General features: G+C 36.6%; 1 protein-coding gene across 7 annotated transcripts in view; it reads left to right on the forward strand.

Annotated features, from left to right (window-relative positions):
* Positions 1-23147, forward strand: part of CACNA2D1 (calcium voltage-gated channel auxiliary subunit alpha2delta 1) — a 501522-nt gene that overhangs the window by 99002 nt on the left and 379373 nt on the right. For all 7 annotated transcript variants that reach the window (XM_057549676.1, XM_007178942.2, XM_007178943.2 and 4 more), the window contains one exon: positions 14342-14458. In XM_057549676.1, coding sequence (XP_057405659.1) covers positions 14342-14458 — 117 coding nt within the window. The remainder of the gene's footprint in view (positions 1-14341; positions 14459-23147) is intronic.

Consider the following 23147-nt stretch of genomic DNA (forward strand, 5'->3'; position numbering starts at 1 on the left):
TCCACGGCATGTGGGATCTTCCCAGACCAGGGCTCGAACCCGTGTCCCCTGCATTGGCAGGCAGATTCTCAACCACTGCGCCACCAGGGAAGCCCCTGTTGGAAGATTTTAATTCACAGTTTCAATTTCATTACTTGTGATTGTTCTGTTCATATTTTCTATTTCTTCCTGGTTCAGTCTTGGAAGGTTATACCTTTCTAAGAATTTGTCCATTTCTTCCAGGTTGTCCATTTTATTGGCATAGAGTTGCTTGTAGTAGTCTGTTAGGATGCTTTGTATTTCTGTGGTGTCTGTGGTAACTTCTCCTTTTTCATTTCTAATTTTATGGATTTGAGTCCTCTCCCTCGTTTTCTTGATGAGTCTGGCTAATGGTTTATCAATTTTGTTTATCTTCTGAAAGAACCAGCTTTTAGTTTTATTGATCTTTGCTATTGTTTTCTTTGTTTCTATTTCATTTATTTCTGCTCTGATCTTTATGATTTCTTTCCTTCTGCTAACTTTGGGTTTTGTTTGTTCTTCTTTCTCTAGTTACTTCAGGTGTAAGTTTAGATTGTTTATTTGAGATTTTTCTTGTTTCTTGAGGTAGGCTTGTATAGCTGTAAACTTCCCTCTTAGAACTACTTTTGCTGCATCCCATAGGTTTTGGATCATCGTGTTTTCATTGTCATTTGTCTTTAGGTATTTTTTGATTTCCTCTTTGATTTCTTCAGTGATCTCTTGATTATTTAGTAACGTATTGTTTAGTCTCCATGTGTTTGTGTTTTTTCCGTTTTTTTCCCTGTAATTGATTTCTAATCTCATAGCGTTGTGGTCAGAAAAGATGCTTGATATGATTTCAATTTTCTTAAATTTACTGAGGCTTGATTTGTGACCGAAGATGTGATCTATCCTGGAGAATGTTCCGTGCGCACTCTAGAAGAAAGTGTAATCTGCTGTTTTTGGATGGAATGTCCTATAAATATCAATTAAATCTTATCTGGTCTATTGTGTCATTTAAAGCTTATGTTTCTTTATTTATTTTCATTTTGGATGAACTGTCCGTTGGTGCTAGTGAGGTGTTAAAGTCCCCCACTATTATTGTGTTACTGTTGATTTCCTCTTTTAGAGATGTTAGCAGTTATGTATAGATGTTAGCCTTATGTATCGAGGTGCTCCTATGTTGGGTGCATATATATTTATAATTGTTATATCTTCTTCTTGGATTGATCCCTTGATCATTATGTAGTGTCCTTCGTTGTCTCTTGTAAGATTCTTTATTTTAAAGTCTATTTTATCTGATATGAGTATTGCTACTCCAGCTTTCTTTGGATTTCCATTTGCATGTAATATCTTTTTCCATCCCCTCACTTTCAGTCTGTATGTGTCCCTAGGTCTGAAGTGGGTCTCTTGTAGATGGCATATATATGGGTCTTGTTTTTGTATCCATTCAGCAAGCCTGTGTCTTTGGGTTGGAGCATTTAATCCATTCACGTTTAAGGTAATTATCGATATGTATATTCCTATGACCATTTTCTTAATTGTTATGGGTTTGTTTTTGTAGGTCCTTTTCTTCTCTTGTGTTTCCCTCTTAGAGGAGTTCCTTTAGCATTTGTTTTAGAGCTGGTTTGGTGGTTCTGAATTCTCTTAGCTTTTCCTTGTGTGTAAAGCTTTTAATTCTCCATCGAATCTGAATGAGATCCTTGTTGGGTAGAGTAATCTTGGTTGTAGGTTCTTCCCTTTCATCACGTTAAGTATATCATGCCACTCCCTTCTGGTTTGTACAGTTTCTGCTGAGAAATAAGCTGTTAACCCTATGGGAGTTCCTTGTATATTATTTGTCATTTTTCCCTTACTGCTTTCAATAATTTTTCTTTGTCTTTCATTTTTGCCAATTTGATTACTGTGTGTCTTGGCATGTTTCTCCTGGGGTTTATCCTGTATGGGACTCGCTGTGCTTCCTGGACTTGGGTGGCTATTTCCTTTCCCATGTTAGGGAAGTTTTCAACTATAATCTCTTCAAATATTTTCTCTCGTCCTTTCTCTCTCCCTTCTCCTTCTGGGACCCCTATAATGCGAATGTTGTTGTTTTTAATGTTGTCCCTGATGTCTCTTAGCCTGTCTTCATTTCTTTTCATTCTTTTTTCTTTATTCTGTTCCGCAGCTGTGAATTCCACCATTCTGTCTTTCAGGTCACTTATCCGTTCTTCTGCCTCAGTTATTCTGCTATTGATTCCTTCTAGTGTATTTTTCATTTCAGTTATTATATTGTTCATCTCTGTTTGTTTGTTCTTTAATTCTTCTAGGTCTTTGTTAAATATTTCTTACATCTTCTTGATCTTTGCCTCCATTCTTTTTCCAAGGTCCTGGATCATCTTCACTATCATTATTCTGGATTCTTTTTCTGGAAGGTTGCCTATCTCCACTTCATTTAGTTGTTTTTCTGGGGTTTTATCTTGTCCCTTCATCTGGTACATAGCCCTCTGCCTTTTCATCTTGTCTATCTTTCTGTGAATGTGGTTTTTGTTCCACAGGCTGCAGGATTGTAATTCTTCTTGCTTCTGCTGTCTGCCCTCTGGTGGATGAGGCTATCTAAGAGGCTTGTGTAAGTTTCCTGATGGGAGGGACTGGTAGTGGGTAGAGCTGACTGTTGCTCCGGTGGGCAGACCTCAGTAAAACTTTAGTCCCCTTGACTGCTGATGGGTGTGGCTATGTTCCCTCCCTGTTGGTTGTTTGGCCTGAGGGAACCCAACCCTGGGGCCTAACTGGGCTCTTTGGTGGGGCTAATGCCAGACTCTGGGAGGGCTCATGTTAAGGAGTACGTCCTCGAACTTCTGCTGTCAGCGTCATTGTCCCCACGGTGAGCCACAGCCACCCCCCACCTCTGCAGGAGACCCTCCAACACTACCAGGTAGGTCTGGTTCAGTCTCCCCTGGGGTCACTGGTCCTTCCCCTGGGTCCCAATGCACACACTAGTTTATGTGTGCCCTCCAAGAGTGGGGTCTCTGTTTCTCCCAGTCCTGTCGAAGTCCTGCAGTCATTTCCTACTAGGCTTCAAATTCAAAGTCTGTTTCTCTAGGAATTCCTCCTCCCGTTGCTGGACCCCCAGGTTGGGAAGCCTGACATGGGGCTCAGAACCTTCACTCCAGTGGGTGGACTTCTGTGGTATAAGTGTTCTCCAGTCTGTGAGTCACCCACCCAGCAGTTATGGGAATTGATTTTACTGTGATTGCACCCCTCCTGCCGTCTCATTGTGGCTTCTCCTTTGTCTTTGGATGTGGGCTATCTTTTTTCATGAGTTCCAGTGTCTTCCTGTCGATGATTGTTCAGCAGTTAGTTGTGATTCTGGTGTTCTCGCAAGAGGGAGTGAGAGCATGTCCTTCTACTCCACCATCTTGGTTCTTCCTCCCAAGACTTTCATCTTAAAAGTAAATTCTGTTTGCATTTCTAACATGTTAGTCTAGAATGTGTAAAAATATTTAAGAAATTTATCGATTAATTTTTCCTGGAAGTTTATTTTTGAAGTAGAATCATTCTTCAAAGGTATTATCATAGAATTTCCTGGCTTTTGATTCACTATTATGATTTCATAAGTTAAAGTTATGTTGAAATCAGTACCTTCATATTTTAATATGCTCTCAAAGATGTAAATATGAAATGTGTCTAAATATTGAGCATTCAGAGCTCTTAATTAAGTTAGTATTTACATAATTAATGGTTTCTATAACATAATTAATGGTTTCTGTTTTAAGTGAAGAATTTCTTTTCATTAGTAACTCATGGGATTAACAGACTGATGCTTTGACTTTGACATTGTGGTCATGCCATCTTTATGTAAATAGAATATTCATTTTCTAGGTGGTAGAGAGTTTAATCTATTAATCTGTTTACAAAAAAAGATACTGTAAAACAGAATATAATTAATCATTGGGGATTGTGATTAGGGAATCAGCAAGATGCAGAGGCAGCAACAGGGTTGGGGAATCTTCTTTTCTACTCTGTTAAGTAGCTGGATGATATTAGATTTCTCTTTACCTGCTTGTCAACTGAGGTAAATGGTAACACTCTCCCTTCCTTATAGAAATGTAACAGGGGTAAAAGGGAGTGTAACAAGAAATGTGAGAGCAATAATAGATGCTATGAAGAAGTTAAATGCTTATTACTTTAAAAAATGTAGCTTTATATTTATATTACTTTTGTAAAAGTAATATTACTTTATAAAAGTAATATAACTATTTTATAAAGGTAATATAATTACTTTTCAAATAAAGCTATTTATTTTTATTTCATATTTTCTGGTTTTATTTAGAGTTGCCTTATTCCCTCAATGATGATATGTTGTAACTAAATCAGTTACCACAGTTATGTCAGCAACCTGAGATTGTTATTATTTTGAGGGGAAAAACACTTTTTTTTTTCTTAGTAGAGGGAAATCTACTTGACTACAGAATGTACTGTCGGTAGAAACTGTGGACCCCCTTTACCCACCTACTGGAGATTTTAAAGAAGAAGCTATTTTTTTAAGACAGTGGTTAATTACATTCATTTTCAAAGGTACAGAATAAACTCTAAGGCGATTTCTAATCTTAGGATGACTTTCAGTATTTTATTAACAGATTTTTAAGTGAAGTACTATTGTTTCACAAACATGAATGGTGAGAGACTATTAAAAATTTTTTTATCTTACAAATCTGTTCCATTAGCAGTCAATAATTAACACTTTAAGTTATGCTCGCACTTGAAGGATAAATTATTAGTTATTATTTCCCCAAATAGAAATCAGATGGTTTGGTAATACTAATTACAGAGAGAGCGATGGGTAGTGGCTATGCTCTCTTCTTGCCTGTGAGCTGCACAGAGGAAAGGGAAGCTAAAAACTCATAAGTGATGTAGCCAAGTGTTGGCTTCTTCTCTAGAATGAAGATGAATGGCATAAAAGACCATTCATTATTTGCTACTGTGCACTCTCAATATGCAACATAGAGCTGCTGCTTTTTTTTCCTGAAGACTTCATTAATGTCTTTATATCGAGAGCAGTGGTTCTCAGCTGAGGACAGTTTTGTCCCCCAGGAGACATTTGTCAGTACTTGGGAACATCTGTGATTATCACAGCTGGAGGGAGAGGGGGTGAGTGCTCCTGGCATCTAGTGTGTAGAGGCTGAGGATGCTGCTAAACATCCCATAGTGCACAGGGCGTCACCCCACAACAAAGAATTATCTGGTGAAAATGTCCATAGTGCTGAGGTTGCAAAACAGCTCTAGAAAAACTGAAGAATTTGAGGTAAGAATAAATGTCTGAAATTCTTTAAATGAATACAAAGTTGTAAAAAATTGCATCTCAGCGTTGATACCTAGCAATTTTACTTTAGAAAAGCCATTTGTTAATAAGGTGTGATGGTTAAGGGCAAATTGAACTGCTGCTTTTTAAAATTCTTTTGTTGGCAGTGAAATGAGTTTAGGTCGTTTGGGGTTAGGGACATTAAACAAGCCACTCACTCAGCCTATGGTTAATTATTTTTTAATTTAATTTTAATAAAATCTAGTATGATCTCTTTTACTTTTAATTGCATATGCATTTTCTGGTCAAAATACATAAACAATTCATATACAGCTCCAGATATTTAAAGGGAAACAAGATAGTTTAATAAGTTACTTCTGGAATTAAAGACAAAAAGCCAAGTAGGTAGCTTTTATACATATCTTAATATTCTTAATATTTTTGTTGTTTTAATTCTAAGTATTCTAAGAGAAACTTAAAACTTACCATATGTGTGAGATGTCTCCAACCTAAAAACTGAAGAATTCTTGATGTGAATCTTTTTCATGCTCACCTTAGTCTTTGTTAGAGTTATTTTCCCTATTCCAGCAATGACCCCTAGTATTTCACTTGTATTTTTGGTTAAAAATAATCACCTGTTCCTATGTGTAGTATGGAGAAAGTGAACAGGCATGTTTATGGTTGTCACTTGTTCTGTTCCTTCTTACATTTTTAGTATGTTGCTCAAAAGTGTCACCATCAAATTCTTGTTACTAGGAACTAGGGCAAGTAGCAGTATATGCTGTGGAAGGGTCGTCAATTCTGACTTAATTCTTCCTAAATAATCTTCCTCAAGATAATGTCCCATTTGAAACATGATGCTGTCCCAGCTAAGAAGCTATATCATATCAATAGAATGAATAGAAGGAGTAAGGAACGTATTATCAAACTCTTGTGTTTGATGTTAGAATGCCTGTTTAATGTAGTTATCACAGGAAAAGCATGCACTGTAAATCTGAGAACAAGACATATTGTATATGCGTATGTGCATATTATTATATGTATATAATTACGTGTGTATGTATGTGTGTGTGTGTGTGTCTGTGTGTATATATATATTCGGATGATGTTTGTAGTAAACAAGCCTATGTTATAGTTTGAATTCTTCCTATGTACTAATTGCTGTAATAGGCACTGGAAGTTCTGAGCTAGGAGTCAGTCTAAAACAGCTTGGCGTTGACTCCATAGTAAAATACAAACCAATACCTTGAATTTTATAGCTCTTCATAATAGTATCTCAATTTGTTTTTCAATATTGTCCAATAATTCCTTGTATCACACACATTCAGATTTCTTTCTCTCCTTATTAATGCACATGTCATCTGAAGCGTGGCTGTAATACCATCTTTTACCATGTTTTTGACTATCATAACCCATGTGATTTAATTTCCTCTGAATTCTGACAACACAATTTTCTATACCTCTAATACTCTTCCTCATATTGATCATTTCCTTATTTTGTGTATTTATTATTAGAATCTAATTATCATTTAGGTGTTGTGTTTATATTTCATTATGTAACTGCATAGGTCCTTACATAGCGTCGTTTATTTTTGGTTCAGAGTAGATATTGTTTTTAAAATGCAAGGAAGCCCTCGTTATAGTAAGCATTCACATTCCTAGAAAAGCCTGACATAGTACCAGTGTCACTGTCCATTCAGTCAGTCATGCCATCAATATTTACTGAGTGCTCACTGCATGCCAGGCACTATACTATGTGCTGGACTGTACCAGTGAACAAAATGGGCAAAAGTCTCTGTCCTCTTGACACTAACATTGTGGTTAAGAGAAGTAGGAAATATATAATAAACATGATACTTATATGTTAGATGATGTTTGCATATGCTTAAAGGTAGCAAAATAGAAATTTGAAGCTATAAAAATTTCAAAGGTAGTATGGTGGGGTAGGGAGGTCCAAGAGGGAGGGGATATATGTGTACGTATAGCTGATTCACTTCACTGTACAGCAGAAACTAACACAACATTGTAAAGCAAGTATACCCCAATTAAAAAAAAATAAACAAAAAACTGGGTTATTGGGGAAAGATAAAAAAAAGGGGGGGGGGCTGTAATTTACCTAAAATGAAGTTGTAGACTATCAGATCTGATTCTTTTAATGATGTTAATATAATGCCTTTCATCTTATGAGATGAGTGCTTATATCTTCATAAATTTACGCAAACTGTATTGGATTAATATATTTCAGCAGTTGGTGTTGGCGTTCCTTTTTTACCCAACTGTGTTAGCTGATGTAAGTGACAGTATAATAGAACTAATGCATTTTAAAAGCTTGACTTTTGTTTAAGAGATTGCGTTATTCACTTTTTTAATCAAAGGGGAGGAGGAGAGAGTTTGAAGAGCTTAGGGGTTAACTAGGAAATACTGCATATTTTTTATGGCAAAGTTCACTTTTTAAAATTCAGCTGATTTTCAAAGGAGGAAGGTAGGTGTTGTTTTTTTTTCTTTGTTTTTGGTAAAATATATTCCAGCATCAATTCAGATTTAGTGTCACTAGCTACTCTTTACCTTAGATAAAGGGCTCTTCCCATATCTCAACATCTCTCTGTGTTGGCCAGCTTAGATGATGAGATTTATGATAAATTAAAAGAAAGACTTTATTTATTTTTTAAAATAAATTTATTTATTTTAATTTTGGCTGTGTTGGGTCTTCTTTGCTGCACGCGGGCCCTCTCTAATTGCGGCGAGCGGGGGCTAATCCCCGTTGCACTGCACAGGCCTCTCCCTGTGGTGGCCTCTCCCGCTGCGAAGCACAGGCTCCAGACGCATGGGCTTCAGCGTTTGTGGCACGCCGGCTTCAGTAGCTGTGGCTCGCAGGCTCAGCAGCCGTGGCGCACGGGCTCAGTTGCTCTGCGGCATGTGGGATCCTCCCGGACCGGGGCTCGAACACGCGTCCCCTGCATTGGCAGGCGGATTCCCAACCACTCCGCCACCAGGGAAGCCCAAGATTTTACTTTTGAATCGCAAAATTTCTTAAGGGAACTTTCATCCTTGAAAGTGACCAAGAAAGAAAATTATATCATACTTTTGTGTTAATGCGTCTTTTAGAAACAAGACATTCTAAGTTGCTAGGGAACATGTATTTCAAAAGCCCATGGAACACTTAATAAAGAAAAAAAAAAAAAAAGCCAAACCATCCCACATTGCAAAGTTCAACTAAAACTGATTTTGTGAATATCTAAAGCAGTTGAGGGGACAGTGAATCTCTTTTCCTGCCTGCATTAGTATTGAAGTTACATGAATTTAGCCAATAAAGATAGTGAAGTTAGAATGATGATGAGGGTTATATTGTAACATTTTCTCTTAATCCCATCTTTCATTATTATGAGGTGGAATCATATTTATTCACCCAATTCATATATATTTTTGTACAGTGTGTCATCTATTCTTTATATTTTTAGCTCTTCTGTCTAAAATTTCTTTTCAGAATCCTACACAGTTATGAGGGTTATAATGGGAGTCATGAGATAATTTCATTATATCATAAAGTCTAACGGAAGTTGTACATTTCTCACGCTAGAGCTCATTTTTCATTTCAGTGAAATGAATCTGGCAACTAATGAAATGGACATGCAAAGTAGTAATTAATAAATAATGTTAATCACAACTTACAAAAATGCTTCTTAGCATTTTTAGTTTTTGGCAGAGTGAATCACTTGGGGAGTGTATCATAGAACTACCCATAAAAGAAAAATAAAGGTAGTACATTTAAGGGAACTCAGGAAGAGCCTGGGTTTCAACAAGAATTCAAGGCATTTAGAAGATAGTTTGGGCAGTGGAAGGGAAGGTCCAGAGCCAAGGCAGCCCCGAAAGCTAAGTATTGTTTGCCTCTCAGCTGGGGGCTCTTCACAGCTAACTCACTGTGTTAGTTTTCTCTTGTTAGTGTGACAAATTCCTATATATTTATTGGCATAACACAGATTTATTATGTTACAATGCTATAGATCAGAAGTCCTTTCCTTGGCTCATGGCCCCTTTCCTCCCTCTTGAAAGCCAGCAACACGGGCTGATTTCTTCTCACGCTGCCATCTCTGGTTTTCTCTTGCATGGTTACATTTTCCTCTTCCATTTTCAGGACCTTTGTGATTACATTGTACTCACCAGGACAATACAGGATAATCTCTTTAAGTGCAGCTGATTAGCAAAACTTCTTCTGCAAACTTAATTCCCCTTTGCCATGTAACAACATAGTCACAGGTTCTAGAGATTAGGATGTGAGTATCTTTGGAAGGTCATTATTCTACCTACCACAGCCATCACTTATGTCACTCAATAGTATCTGAAGACTGTTGTCCTCCTTTCCTCTTTTCACTTTTTTTAAAAAAATTAATTAATTAATTTATTTATGGCTGTATTGGGTCTTCGTTTCTGTGCGAGGGCTTTCTCTAGTTGTGGACAAGCGGGGGCCACTCTTCATCGCGGTGCGCGGGCCTCTCACTATCGCGGCCTCTCTTGTTGCGGAGCACAGGCTCCAGATGCGCAGGCTCAGTAGTTGTGGCTCACGGGCTTAGTTGCTCCGCGGCACGTGGGATCTTCCCAGACCAGGGCTCGAACTGGTGTCCCCTGCATTGGCAGGCAGATTCTCAGCCACTGCGCCACCAGGGAAGCCCCCATCTTTTCACTTTTGATGCTGCTTCTGCCCTCGATCCATCCAACTGTCATCCTGTGGTGAGAGAATCTGATTGGTTCAATATATTATCCTTGCTTATATGGATCCTTTGTACCTGACTCCTCACAGGCCATTAATTCAGAAATTAGCTGCTTCAAGGTCTGATATGCCCTGATGCAATTAGGTAGGGGCCAAGGGCAAGGTCTTACATTAGAATATTGCTACCCATTTGTAAGGAAACTCCTGTTTCATCAGGGACTGTCCAAGGAGAAACTTCCTTCAGAAAGATGGCAGAGGTCTTGATGGCTTGTCCAGGACAAGTTCCATTGGAGGGAAGTAAATGTGAAAGCACTGAGGGAAGGGGCTGTCAAAATTTTCATATTTAAAATTTAATATGCAGAAATTTGACTTTGTTTCTCTTTAGGGAACTTAACTTACCATGGGCTGCTATTCTCTCTCCCAGGAGGGGAAAAAAATTGGTCTCAGCATTTCAAGGTTAGTCTCTTTCAGTTTAAAACAGCCTCTTGTGGTCAATTATGTATTCAATAAATTCTAAGTTCCAACTCTCTTTCAATATTCTCTGATTTTCTTAACTTTTCTCCTGGGCATCTGGGTGCAAGGGGAAACTTATGTGGCAAGATATCTGGTGTATTTGCTCCCTTCTGTTCTCTTGATATGGTTATTAATGTAATTGCTGCTAAGAACTTGGCCAGTCTCTCCAGCCTGTGCAGGGTGCCTCAGCTCTGGATGATGTCACCATCGTCCTTCAGCTGGACCTCTGCTTCCCACTGTCCATCTCTGTCTCTGCATTAGGATCCCCCTGAACCCGCACCGAGACGCTCTCCTAGCAGACATATTGATCCTTAATTCTCAGCTACCTTTCTTGTTCATCCTAAGGGGCTTTCCTATTTCTCTACATCCTGCTGAAGCCAAGGAAGGCCCTGGGCCTACAGTGGCACTGCAGACTCCCTTTACCTAAACGTGACACATTATCATGTCTCCTGCTGCTCTAGGCAGTGGTTTGCTCCTGAATGATGTGAAATGGGATTTAAACTCCCTCCACTCTGATATTCCAAAGCCTGAAACCTACTGTTCTCACTAATACAATTGGTTAATTAAAGGTATTTTTTAGATTTCTTAAAGTGAGTAAATGATGTATGTGAAACACCTCAAAGTAGCTGCCTGAATGTGATTGCTAATATAATTGTCTAGGTCATCCAAAACTTGGAAGCCTATCTAGCTTTTAGTAAACACCTCTGGGGTATTGGTATTATTTCATGGCATAATTCCATGGTGTAATACTACGTATTATGACTTCTGAAACATTTCTTTAGGTATGTTTACTAAGGGATTATATCAATGAGTGATGTCACTTTTTAGATATTACGTATGAAGTAATTTTTAAATGTATTATTCTGAAAAACCATGGACTTATTTAGAGCAAAGATACTTAGAAGTTTCCAGTGAAAAGGGTAGGGAAACCATAGTCTCTGTTTTCATCACAGCAAAACTTGGCCTGTGAATTTAGTAGTGAAATAATATTAAAGCCAGTTAATTAAGATTGTAGGAAAGAAAGAATGTACAAACAACAGGTATTCTTTTTGTCAAAACTAGTGTCAAGGGTGGCAGTGAGAAGATTTGAACTATACAAAAAATTAAAGCATATTAATATATCAGTCAGGAGGAAAAAGATCCTGTCTTGAATTCTCTTTATGTGCTGCGTTCTTTCTAGTAGAAGAAATGGAAGCCAATGTCACATAGTGTGTGAGGAGTTGACATGTGATTTGAATTGAGCTCTATCTGGTGCCAGAAACTCATATTATTGCCGCCATGCTGTTTTTCCTGCAGGAAAAACATTGGGTAAAATGGTAAAGCAGATAATTAATTTTTTCAAAAGGAAAAAAAAGCTAGGAAGAGGAAAAGAAAAGATACTTTAGACTCTGTTTAAAATATTCATATGTTAACATGCTAAATATTGTAGAAATGTGGTTTATTTTAGTGGTGGAAAGAATTATAAATATCTGTAAATTATGGAAATATATCATCTTAAACATCCATGTGAAACGTTCTACTCTGAAAATTGTTTACTCAACATACACCAGGAGACTTTTGGAGAGCCTTCACAGTATCTCATGCAACAAAAAAGAACATTGCATTCTTTGAAACCAGAAGCAAGGTCCAGTTCTTTTGGTAGGGGCAGTTATATGATTCTGATTCATTTTTATTACAAAGAAAACATTTCAAATGTGGTTTTATACATAAAAAAGTGTACAGTAGGATATTTACATTGGGGATCTAGACTTAAGCTTCCTTTCCTTTATTTATTATAGTTTATATGCAACCTAGACCTTATTTTTTTATTTTCGACGCATTTAAAAATTACAGTATAAACAGAACTTGTGAGAATATTCTATATCTATTTGAGAAAATATACATATACTTGAAGTAAAATTGTTTCTTCTGATTTATAATTCATTCATTCTTTATAGCACCTGTAATGTGTCTGGCATACATAGATAATGACTAATAAATGCCATTAACTGTAGTATATAATGCGAAGTAGAGATTGTGCGTCCTGAACTAATCTTTACCAACTCTCAATTCTATTCGAGTTCCTATACCACAGGAAGGAGGTTAGACTTCAGACAGAAATGGACAAGATATTAATGGTACAAAGCACAACTGCCTTTCACACCAATTAGCTATATCCGTTTTGCTGCAAAGAACTAAATATCCTGGATCAGTTAAAGTGATGTTGAGGTTTATCTGTTTGTACTCCAAAATCAATTAATCTATTCAGGAGTACATGTTCCTGTTTGGCATTTTAGGCTGAAATGAAAGAGGCAGCCTTGGGTTGGAGGGAGTTCTTCATGGATAACCTGGGTCTTTAAAAACAGGACTCAATAATCTACTCATCAGTAGAAGAAAGCAGAAGCAATCCAGTAATATGCAGGAATCCTGAATGAAACTAAATATGGGAATTTTATATGACTAAGTTACTGTGCCTTGAATAGTTGGAATGAAAACCTACAAGGTCAAAATTCAAACAAGTGTGAGAAAAGCCTAACGGTTTGAAAAGGATAATTTTAGCAGTAAGAGTTTGATTGAAATCTTAAAAAACTATTGATTAGTTTATTAATTTAATTATAGTTAATTGTTTTTAATTTATTAATTAAAATATTGGTATGTTTTTAATCACTTAAATAAAAATGTACAACTTCATGTAAAACCAAAATACTTAAAAAAAATATTAGCATATGTATTTGTGTCCTTTTGAAACCAGTGTTCACCAGCAGCATCCATGCTCAGCTGGGAACAGGCTGTAGAACCTGTTGGTAGTAACACAGAATGCTGGCGTTATGCCAGTAAAAAGCAGGGTTGAACTGGTTCCTGCTTGTGCCTGGTTTCACTTCTCATAAGATGGTAGAAACCTGCCAGTCCCTGGCTTTCAAAGATGGTTTAGTCATGCATGTGCAACCCATCTGTTGGATGCATAAGGGATTTCCTTCTCAGCTCAGCCCTCCAGTCACAAACACAGTCAGTGTTTTTCGTGTTTTTTTCCCCCTCCTTTCTTTAATTCTTCCTCGATTGCCAGGAGAGTACCAGCTCGGTAAACCAGGTGCATCTTATTGCCACTCTGGGGAATTCCTTCCATAAACACTGACGTGAGCCAGAAACGTAGTTGTTTTCCTATTGCTGTCTAGCTTACTTTCAGTATAGTTTTATTTGGTGAGTTAAACAAAAAAATTCAGTTTCATAATAAAAATGTTTATACTGTTACAGCTTTAACCAAACTTTAATGTAGAGCTCAGTGACCTTCCTCTTCTCTGTGAAATGAAGCTCCCTGTGTCACCAGGATGAACCTGAGCAGGGGAGGGGTTTCATTCTCCGTGTCTCTCTTTCTGGTCATAAAGCTTTAGCAGCATAGTGTTTAGCCTCAGTGATTGCAGCGAGGGAAAAAGTGCAAGTCTCCCTCGTCACAGTATCGCATTCCCCTTCCCCCGACCTTTGTTCACTGCACACATCCTCCAGGTTCGACCTCTTTTGCTTAAATCCTCCTTCTGTTTTCTAGAAGGGCCTCCCTCTTTCTTTAAAATGCTGAAGGCAGTTAATACCAGGTTTTGAGGTTGGGGGTACAACTTCAGGTCACAAAATTGCATACACAAACCACTGTGGTACAAGACGTTTTACAACCTGTTAACATGACACACTATTTTGGTGAGCTTGTGGTCTTACAGCAAATTGATATTTATATATATATATATTTCAGACACACCTAAACTCAGAAAAGATCAAGATGAAGAAAGGAAAGGGGTTGCCCTTCAAATCAGTTGTTTATGGTTTTAAATACATTCTAATGAGCATTTAGGAGCCAAATAAGCAATTATTGTTCTTATTAATTTTATTTTCCCTTCATACAGATTTATGAGAAATACCAAGATTTGTATACTGTGGAACCAAATAATGCACGCCAGCTGGTGGAAATTGCAGCCAGGGATATTGAGAAACTTCTGAGCAACAGATCCAAAGCCCTGGTGGTGAGTTTAAATTGTATCTGCTCATTTTATTATTTTCCATTACTCATTTATTATTTATCTTTCATGTTTTATTTGGAGGTTTTCTTTAGTATGCTTTCTTTCCCTGAGAAACTGTGTTCAATGATAATGTTCATAAAAGATGAGATCATGATTTCACTGTGAGCACCAAATAATGAGTTAGCTTATATCTAATTATTAGTTTATATTTTTCTATTAGGTGATTTAAATACAGAGAAATCGTAATTTAATTGGTACATACATCTTTTTATACATATATGTTATGATGCATAATAATCATGTTTAAATCGATCATACAGTGGAAAACCCGTGAATATTGCCAGTGTCCTTAAAGCTGCCTTTGTAGTACTTTCCTATCTCATCACCCTGCCTCCCTGCCAGAGGTAGCCAATATGCTAGACATTTCATTACTCATTTCTTTGCTCTCTAAAAGTAGCTGTACCTCACATAAATGTTTTGCTAAACATGTGTTAGCGTGCTTGTTTATCAGCTTTATTAAAATCACATTATGCTGTATGTAGTCATCAGCCACTTGCATTCGTCTGTCAACATTATGTTTGCATGATTTATCTAGATGTTTGTGCTTAGCTTTAATTCATTTTTATTCACGGTAAAATACTACTTTCTGAGGATATATCTTCATTTATTCATTTATTCCCTGCTGGTAAATTATTATTTGGATTGTTTCCACATAGGTGCTACCATGAACAGGATGGCTTCATTTTCTTGGAACAAGTCTCCTGGTACACATGTGCAAGAATATCTGTAGGGTCAGTACACGACAGTAGAATTACCTGACTGTAGGGTATTCACAAAATCACCTTTATACAAGTATGACAATGATTTTCCCAAATAGTTGTATCAATTTAGACCTCCACTAGCAGTATTTGAGTCCGCATTGGTCCATATTCTGGCCGATAAGTGGCAATATCAGACTTCTTAATTATAGGTAACCAAATGGGTACCAAATGGTACCTCTGCTTATTACTAGTGAGGTGGACATCTTGTTTTATATTCACTGACCATTCCTGTTTCCTCATCAGTGACATATCTCTTCATACCTTTTGCACATTTTAATTGTTTAAATTGAATTGTAACTTATCTATTCTTTTTTTTTTTTTAATAAATTTATTTATTTATTTATTTTTGGCTGTGTTGGGTCTTCGTTTCTGTGTGAGGGCTTTCTCCAGTTGTGGCGAGTGGGGGCCACTCTTCATCGCAGTGCACGGGCCTCTCACTGTCGTGGCCTCTCTTGTTGCGGAGCACAGGCTCCAGTCGCGCAGGCTCAGCAGTTGTGGCTCACGAGCCCAGTTGCTCCGCAGCATGTGGGATCCTCCGAGACCAGGGCTCGAACCCGTGTCCCCTGCATTGGCAGGCAGACTCTCAACCACTGCGCCACCAGGGAAACCCTGTAACTTATCTATTCTTGATGGTAATTTATTTAAGTTACATGTGATGCAAATATCTTTTTCCAGTTTGTGACTTGTCTTTTCATTGTCTTTATGGTATATTTTGATAAAGTAAGTTCTCAATTTGATGCAAAGTCAACTTTAAAAAAATTATTAGTATTTTGGGGTGTGTTTTGTTTAAGAAAGCCTTCCCTACCCTGAGGTTATAAATATTTTTTAAGTATTCTAAAAGGTTCCATTTCTTTCAGATTTATTTAATCCACCTGCAGCTAATATTAGTACACAGTTTTTTAAAATAATTTTATAAATTTATTTATTTATTTTTGTCTGCTTTGGTTCTTCGTTGCTATGTGCGGCTTTCTCTAGTTATGGCAAGCGGGGGCTACTCTTCGTTGTGGTGCGTGGGCTTCTCATTGCGGTGGCTTCTCTTATTGCAGAACATGGGCTCTAGGGTGAGCGGGCTTCAGTAGTTGTGGCACTCGGGCTCAGTAGTTGTGGCTCACAGGTTCTAGAGCACAGGCTCAGTAGTTGTGGTGCATGGGTTTAGTTGCTCCAGGGCATGTGGGATCTTCCCGGACCAGGCCTCGAACCCATGTCCCCTGCATTGGCAGGCAGATTCTTAACCACTGAGCCACCAGGGAAGCCTTAGTATATAGTTTTAAGTTGCAATACAAATTAATTTTTTTTCTAATCAGTTTTCCTGGGGCCATTTATTAAATAGTTTACCTTCCCCCGGTGAAGCCCATTTATCAAGCTGGTAGACACACCTTCTCACCATGTTCCTCTTCAAAAGGATCTTGAGTATTCTTGAACCTTCATACTGTATCTAAATTTTAGATTCAGCATGCTATTACGCAAAAAATTCTTTACTGGGATTTTGAATGGTATTGTGTTGACTCAGACCAAATTTGGAAGAATTGATATCATTATGATATTTTGTCTTTCTATTGATAAACATGATATTCTTTCCACTTAGCTACTTTAATGCCATTTAATAAAGTTTAAAAATTTCTTCATAAAGTTCTTATGCATCTTTTGTTAGAGGTGATGCTGGAGCTGAAGTTTAGCTCCTCTTATTCTACAGATCTCAGCACTGTTACAGGTGTTTGTTCCAGGATAACTCTGAATTCCCTGTTTACTTGTCACTTACAGCTCAGATTTTTAGCTTAATGTATTATATATATATCTTGGCACTCAGAAATTGTCCTTGTTTTTTTTTTGGCCCTTATACATTTTTATGTTTCTTAAAATATCCAGGATCTTACTGAAATAGGAGGGGCCTTTGGAATATTTGGTATGCCATATTGCCAGAAGTTGAAACACTTAATTTCTTTTTAATTGACGTATAGTTGATTTACAGTGTTGTGGTAATTTCTGCTGTACAGCAAAGTGGTTCACTTATACACATATATACCCTTTTTTGAGTATTCTTTTCCATTATGGTTTATCCCAGCAGACTGGGTATAGTTCTCTGTGCTCTACAGTAGGACCTTGTTGTTTATCCATTCTAAATGTAATAGTTTGCCTCTACTAACTCCAAACTCCCAGTCTATCCCTCTCCCTTCCCTCCTGCCCCTTGGCAACCACAGGTCTGTTGTCTATGTCTGTGAGTCTGTTTCTGTTTTGTAGATAGGTTCATTTATGCCATATTTTAGATTCCACATGTAAGTGATATCATATGGTATTTGTCTTTCTCTTTCTGACTTTACTTCACTTAGTATGATAACCTTTAGTTGCATCTTTGTTGCTGCATATGGCATTATTTTGTTCCTTTTTATGGCTGAGTAGTATTCCATTGTATACGTGTACCACATCTTCTTCATCTGTCAGTGGACTTTTAGGTTGTTTTCATGTCTTGGCTATTGTGAGTAGTGCTGCTATGAACATAGGGGTGCCTGTATCTTTTTGAATTATAGTTTTGTCTGGGTATATGCCCAGGAGTGGGATTGCTGGATCATATGATAACTCTGTTTTGAGTTTTCTGAGGAAACTCCATACTGTTTTCCATAGTGGCTACACCAACTTACACTCCCACCAACAGTGTAGGAGGGTTCCCTTTTCTCCACACCCTCTCCAGCATTTGTTATTTGCAGACTTTTTAATGGTGGCCATTTTGATTGGTGTGAGATGGTACCTCATTGTAGTTTTGATTTGCATTTCTCTAATAATTAGTAATGCTGAGCATTTTTTCATGTGCCTGCTGGCCATCTGTATGTCTTCTTTGGAGAAAAGTCTATTAAGGTCTTCTATGAAACAATTTTTAAGAAATGTATAGATGGTAAGGTAAACTTTCATGACTGGAAGATTCAAAACATTATTATCTTCAATTATGGATATGTGAATACCCTTTTAAAGCATCATTTATTGTTGTAAATATGTTTTCATTAAAAGTGTATCTAATAGAAATTAGGTACTTTCTACTTAAGTGATTAATATTCACTAATGACAACTGAAAATGATTCCATTTATATTGATTTTTGTCAGCTTACATTTTTTTCTCCAGATGTAGGAAGCAGGTAATCTGGACATCACAGTCCTTTGAAAAAGGTCATGGAATGAAGTAGGATGTATCTTGCCTTAATTGGATTAAAATGGGAGCCTAATGAGACTTTCTTTTTTATCATTTGGAATTGAAGGTCTAGACACCTGGTGCATTATTTGAGTCCTGTGCGATCAGTGACTATCTTAAGCACGTGGTGACAGAACACAGAAAACACAATGACTAATTAAATTTAGAATTAGTTAGATTTTATGTGAGGGAGAAGGATTCATGTTTGTTTTCAAACTAGATTCTTTATTTAACTTTTTTGATTCTATGAAAATAAAATACATTATTTGGAAGAGAAATATTTTGAGTCTAATTGAAAAACAGGTGCTGCATTGTATTGTAAATGAATGCAAGATGGCATTATTAATTTACTTCTATTTTGTTGGAGGCTTATACTCAGACAGACTTCTGGATTAAAGGAGCTTTAATTTATCTGGGTGGGGTAGCAGTGTAATTACATAAATAAATATATTGGAAAATATCTTGAATATACAAATTTGAGGTAGATGATAAAATTTAATGCCAGTTAGATCTTACTGAGTGTTTACCAAGTAGCATTATCTGATTATTTCTCACAATAATGCTGTGCTCTAGACACCATTATTAGTCTCATTTTTCAATGAGGAAGCTGGGTCTTTGAGGATTCCTTTAAATTGCCCAAGGAAATGTATTTAACAAGCAATGTAGACCAGTGTTTCTCAAACTTTAATGTGCATTTGGTTCACCCCAGGCTCTTGTTAAAATGCAGATTTCTATTCAGTAGATCTGGTCAGAGATACTGCATTTCTAATAAGCTCCCAGGTGATGGTCCTGGTACAAAGACTATATTTTGAGTAGTAAGAATGTAAGAGGATTCAAATTCAGGTGTGTCCAACTTTAAGTTCTCATTCTTACCTATTACACAAATATATCCTTCAGTCTAAAGAAGTGTATAATCATAACTAGGAAGAAACAAAGGCTAAGTAGTATGCTGTAAACTACTGTTCATTCAGAATGATTAAGAATTGGATGTGGCAGTTGATAGAATATTCTGGAAGGGTATGAATTTGTTAGTGAATCCTATATCAATGAAGCACTTTCAAAAAATGATTCAATGAAATAAAATATACGGTACTGAAAAAAATGTCATTTTTATTTGAATGTGAAGACTTAAAACTGTTACTGTTCTTTAGCATCAAGGTTCTCAACCTAAGATACCTTTGAAAATATATTATAGATGTAAAATCTATGAAAGAGAAGTAAGTAGAACTGTTTTTTCTTACATATGTACTAAATAAATTACGTAACAGTTTGTTTAATAATTCAGCTTTTTTAAAAAGAAGATGAACTAGAGATTTTTTTTTTTAGTAGAATGATTACTCCAGTATCTGCAATAATTTTTTTGTGCATGCATGTACACAGTTTTTATGTATTTGGATGTTAAAATTTTAATTCTGTCTTTTATAGCCTGTTGATTAAAAACTAAAATACCACTTATTTCATTGCTTTATGCTTACCTTGTGTTAGTTATATGTTTAAACTACTTTGACCAATATTTTCTTTTTCAATTTCAGCATTTATTTTGACTTTTTATTCACATTCATTTTGTGCCATGGTCTTTGATCTGCTCCATCAAACCAGCCTTAGGAAGAGCTGAAAGAGAAATTGATTAAAAAAAAAAAATCACTTGCTTTTGCACTAAAACCATCCCTTTGCTAGCAAAACAGACTTTGCACTCAAATAGTTGTTTATTTGGCTTTGTTTTGTTTTTGTGACTGTACAAAAACGTTATGATTCTGATGATTCATATACATTAGGCTCTTCCAGAAATCTATGACCTAGGCACATTAAAAAAATGTATTTACTCTTGTTTTGTAACTTAGGAAAATTCAGAGGGGACCAAGGTTCTTGCTGAAGACTGTATAGATAACCTGAGGTAGTGGTGGAATTCAATTTTAGGACTTCTGTTTCCAAATCTATTTTCTTTTTTTCCCTCTAAGCCCACACTGGTAATTTCAGCCCTTTATTTCAAAGCTAGATCTGTAAATGACTATTTTTCCGACACTTGCTTTTTCTGTGTGTTAGAAACTGTCTCAGTATGATGATTATCCTGCTAATATTGTTGAATTATTTTTAAGTGATCTCAAATCAATGTTTGGAAGCAAAGAAGAAAAAATTATTTAACATTGTTATTAACATTTATTGTAGCCTGAACTAGGCTGAAAAATCTGCAGGAGTTAATGAACAGTTTATAGGAGAAAGCTTTTCAATAAAACAATGCAGCCTCCAGTGGTGCCTCCAGAACGATGGAGGTGAATGAAACCAGTGGTCTCATTATTCACCAGCCAGCCCAGCCAAGGGGACCTGCTGAGTACATGGAGGTCTCTAGACATTTTGCTCAAAGGAAACAGGATCAAGGTTATCATAAACAGCTTTTTCTAGTGACACTTTTTCAATTATGGTATATCCTGTCTCCCTCTGGTTGTCCTGGTAACTTTAACTAAAACTGCTCCCATCTATTATGAAGCTTTAAATATTGTAATATACTCCATCTCTTAATTCAACCTTGATATTTAGTTTAGGATTAGTTAATGAAAAGGAGAAGATGACAAATGTTTTTAAATAACTATTAAAGTAGGGTTTGTTTTCCTAAAACTAGATTATTGTTTAATCCAATTGTTTTCTCGTGTTACTTCAGCCCTTATTTCCAGTAGTTCTGTATCTTTTCTGTGTGTCAAAAGTGCCTATAGAATTTGCTAAAAATGTAGAGTCCTGGCCTTCACCTCTAGAAATCTGAAACTTAGGTCCAAAGAAGTGATGAAGTGATCCAGGAAAAAAATGTGAAATTCTTCAGAGACTCAAAGAATTAAAACTGTCTTGTATTTGTGTATTAGTAGCCATTGGTTTACTTTTGTGAGAACAGATTCAGAAGAATCTGTGTTGGATTGAGTAAAGACTACAGTGTTAAAGAGTGATTAGGAAATGAGAAACTGGCAAGAAATGTGTCTGCATTTTTATGAAGTTTGGTACGACAGTGAAAGAGAAGTACGGAATACTACTAAAGACTTATTTTTTTCTTTTTTGTTTATTTTTAAGAATGAAGGACATATAAGTATGCTTACAGACAGAAGGGAAGGAATCTGTGAAATTTGAAAATAAGAAAAATCTGAATGTTGAAGGTTGATTCTCAAAAAAACAGACACAGAGAAGATCAGAGTCATGCAGTTTATCTTTGAAAAGATGGTGGTATCTTTCACTTGAGACAAAAGGGATATTAAATATGAATAGAGACAATTGAGTTTGCAGATAGAGAAAATTTGAGAGTTGCACTAGATGACCACTTTTCTCTTGGTAAAGTACAAGTTGATATTTATTCAAAGAGTGAAGGGGCCATGGGAGTGATTTGGAGAGCAAAGAAAAAGTGAAAAGAGTCTACTTTGGATAAGTGAAATGACTGATAAATAAATCAAGAGCCTTCTTAACATTGAGAAAAAACAGAAGATATAAAATACCCTCCTGTTCTAAAAGTGAGGTTGAACAAGCTATCTGAAAATTGTGTGTGTGTGTGGGGGGGTGTGTGTGTATCATTAGCCCAAAATCTCTCTGAGGATATAAACTTATCCAGGTTGAAGAAATTCAATATTTGATTAACTGAGACTGTTTTTAGGTATAAAAATTGTATATACAAAGGTGAATGGAAAAGTTATGGGACCTGTAGGCTTGAAGTTGTGTTCAAATATGATTAATACCAGCCAAGTAAAGAGTGATTAAAACAGATTGCAGGTTCATTTTCTCTGAAAACAAGAAACCTGGCTGTAGGTAGCTCAGGAGATTCCCAGAAATCTCATTCTGGTACTTCTGTGTTCATCTCACTGGGTAACCCTTGGCTGCAAGGGGGGATAAGAGATGGAGTTTGTAGCTGGGGCATCGCCTCTCTGTACTGAATTGTGGTACTCTTAATTAAAATGTGGATCCAGCCAGCCGGTGTCTGTGTCAAGATCTTTTCAAGATTTAATGGGAGTTTTAGGGAAGAAAGTCTAGAGAAAATTCATTTTGAAGAAGCGGAGGAAAGGAAAATGTTGCTTACTTTGTTTTTTTTTTTTTTAAAGACTTTTTTTGATGTGGACCATTTTTAAAGTCTTCATTGAATTTGTTACAATATTGCGTCTGTTTAATGTTTCGGTTTTTTGGCCATGAGGTGTGTGGGATCTTAGCTCCCCCACCAGGGATTGAACCGACACCCCCTGCATTGGAAGGCGAAGTCTTAACCACAGGACCATTAGGGAAGTCCCTCTTTGGCTTTTTATATAGAGTCCCATTCCTTCAATATAATGATTGCATGCATAATCAAATCAGCTTTTTCTAACAAGGCCTGGCATGGTGTGAACAGTAGTAAAATGAAAGGACTGTTGAATCCATCTTGGATTAATACTTATCAGAGTAAATTTTATAAACATCAGGGATACTTAAGAATTAGTCAACAGTGGTTGAAATATTTGAAATCATGAACCATGATAAGTAGCATCTGATAACGGTCAGGAATTACGAGTTCAGGAGCAAACATTTTTATGTGTATAAAGTATACATTTCTACGGAACAATGGAGAAGCAAGAAATTATGTTAAATGATAGAAATTAAATCAAGAGTTCTGGGTGATAACAAGGTTGAGGTATGAATGAATGAGTGGGTTATTTAGATGGAGAAGAGTGAAAGTCTTTGGAGTGTTAATAGTAAG

This window comes from Balaenoptera acutorostrata, chromosome 7 (genome assembly GCF_949987535.1).
Source record: "Balaenoptera acutorostrata chromosome 7, mBalAcu1.1, whole genome shotgun sequence".
In the NCBI taxonomy this organism is placed as follows: domain Eukaryota; kingdom Metazoa; phylum Chordata; class Mammalia; order Artiodactyla; family Balaenopteridae; genus Balaenoptera; species Balaenoptera acutorostrata.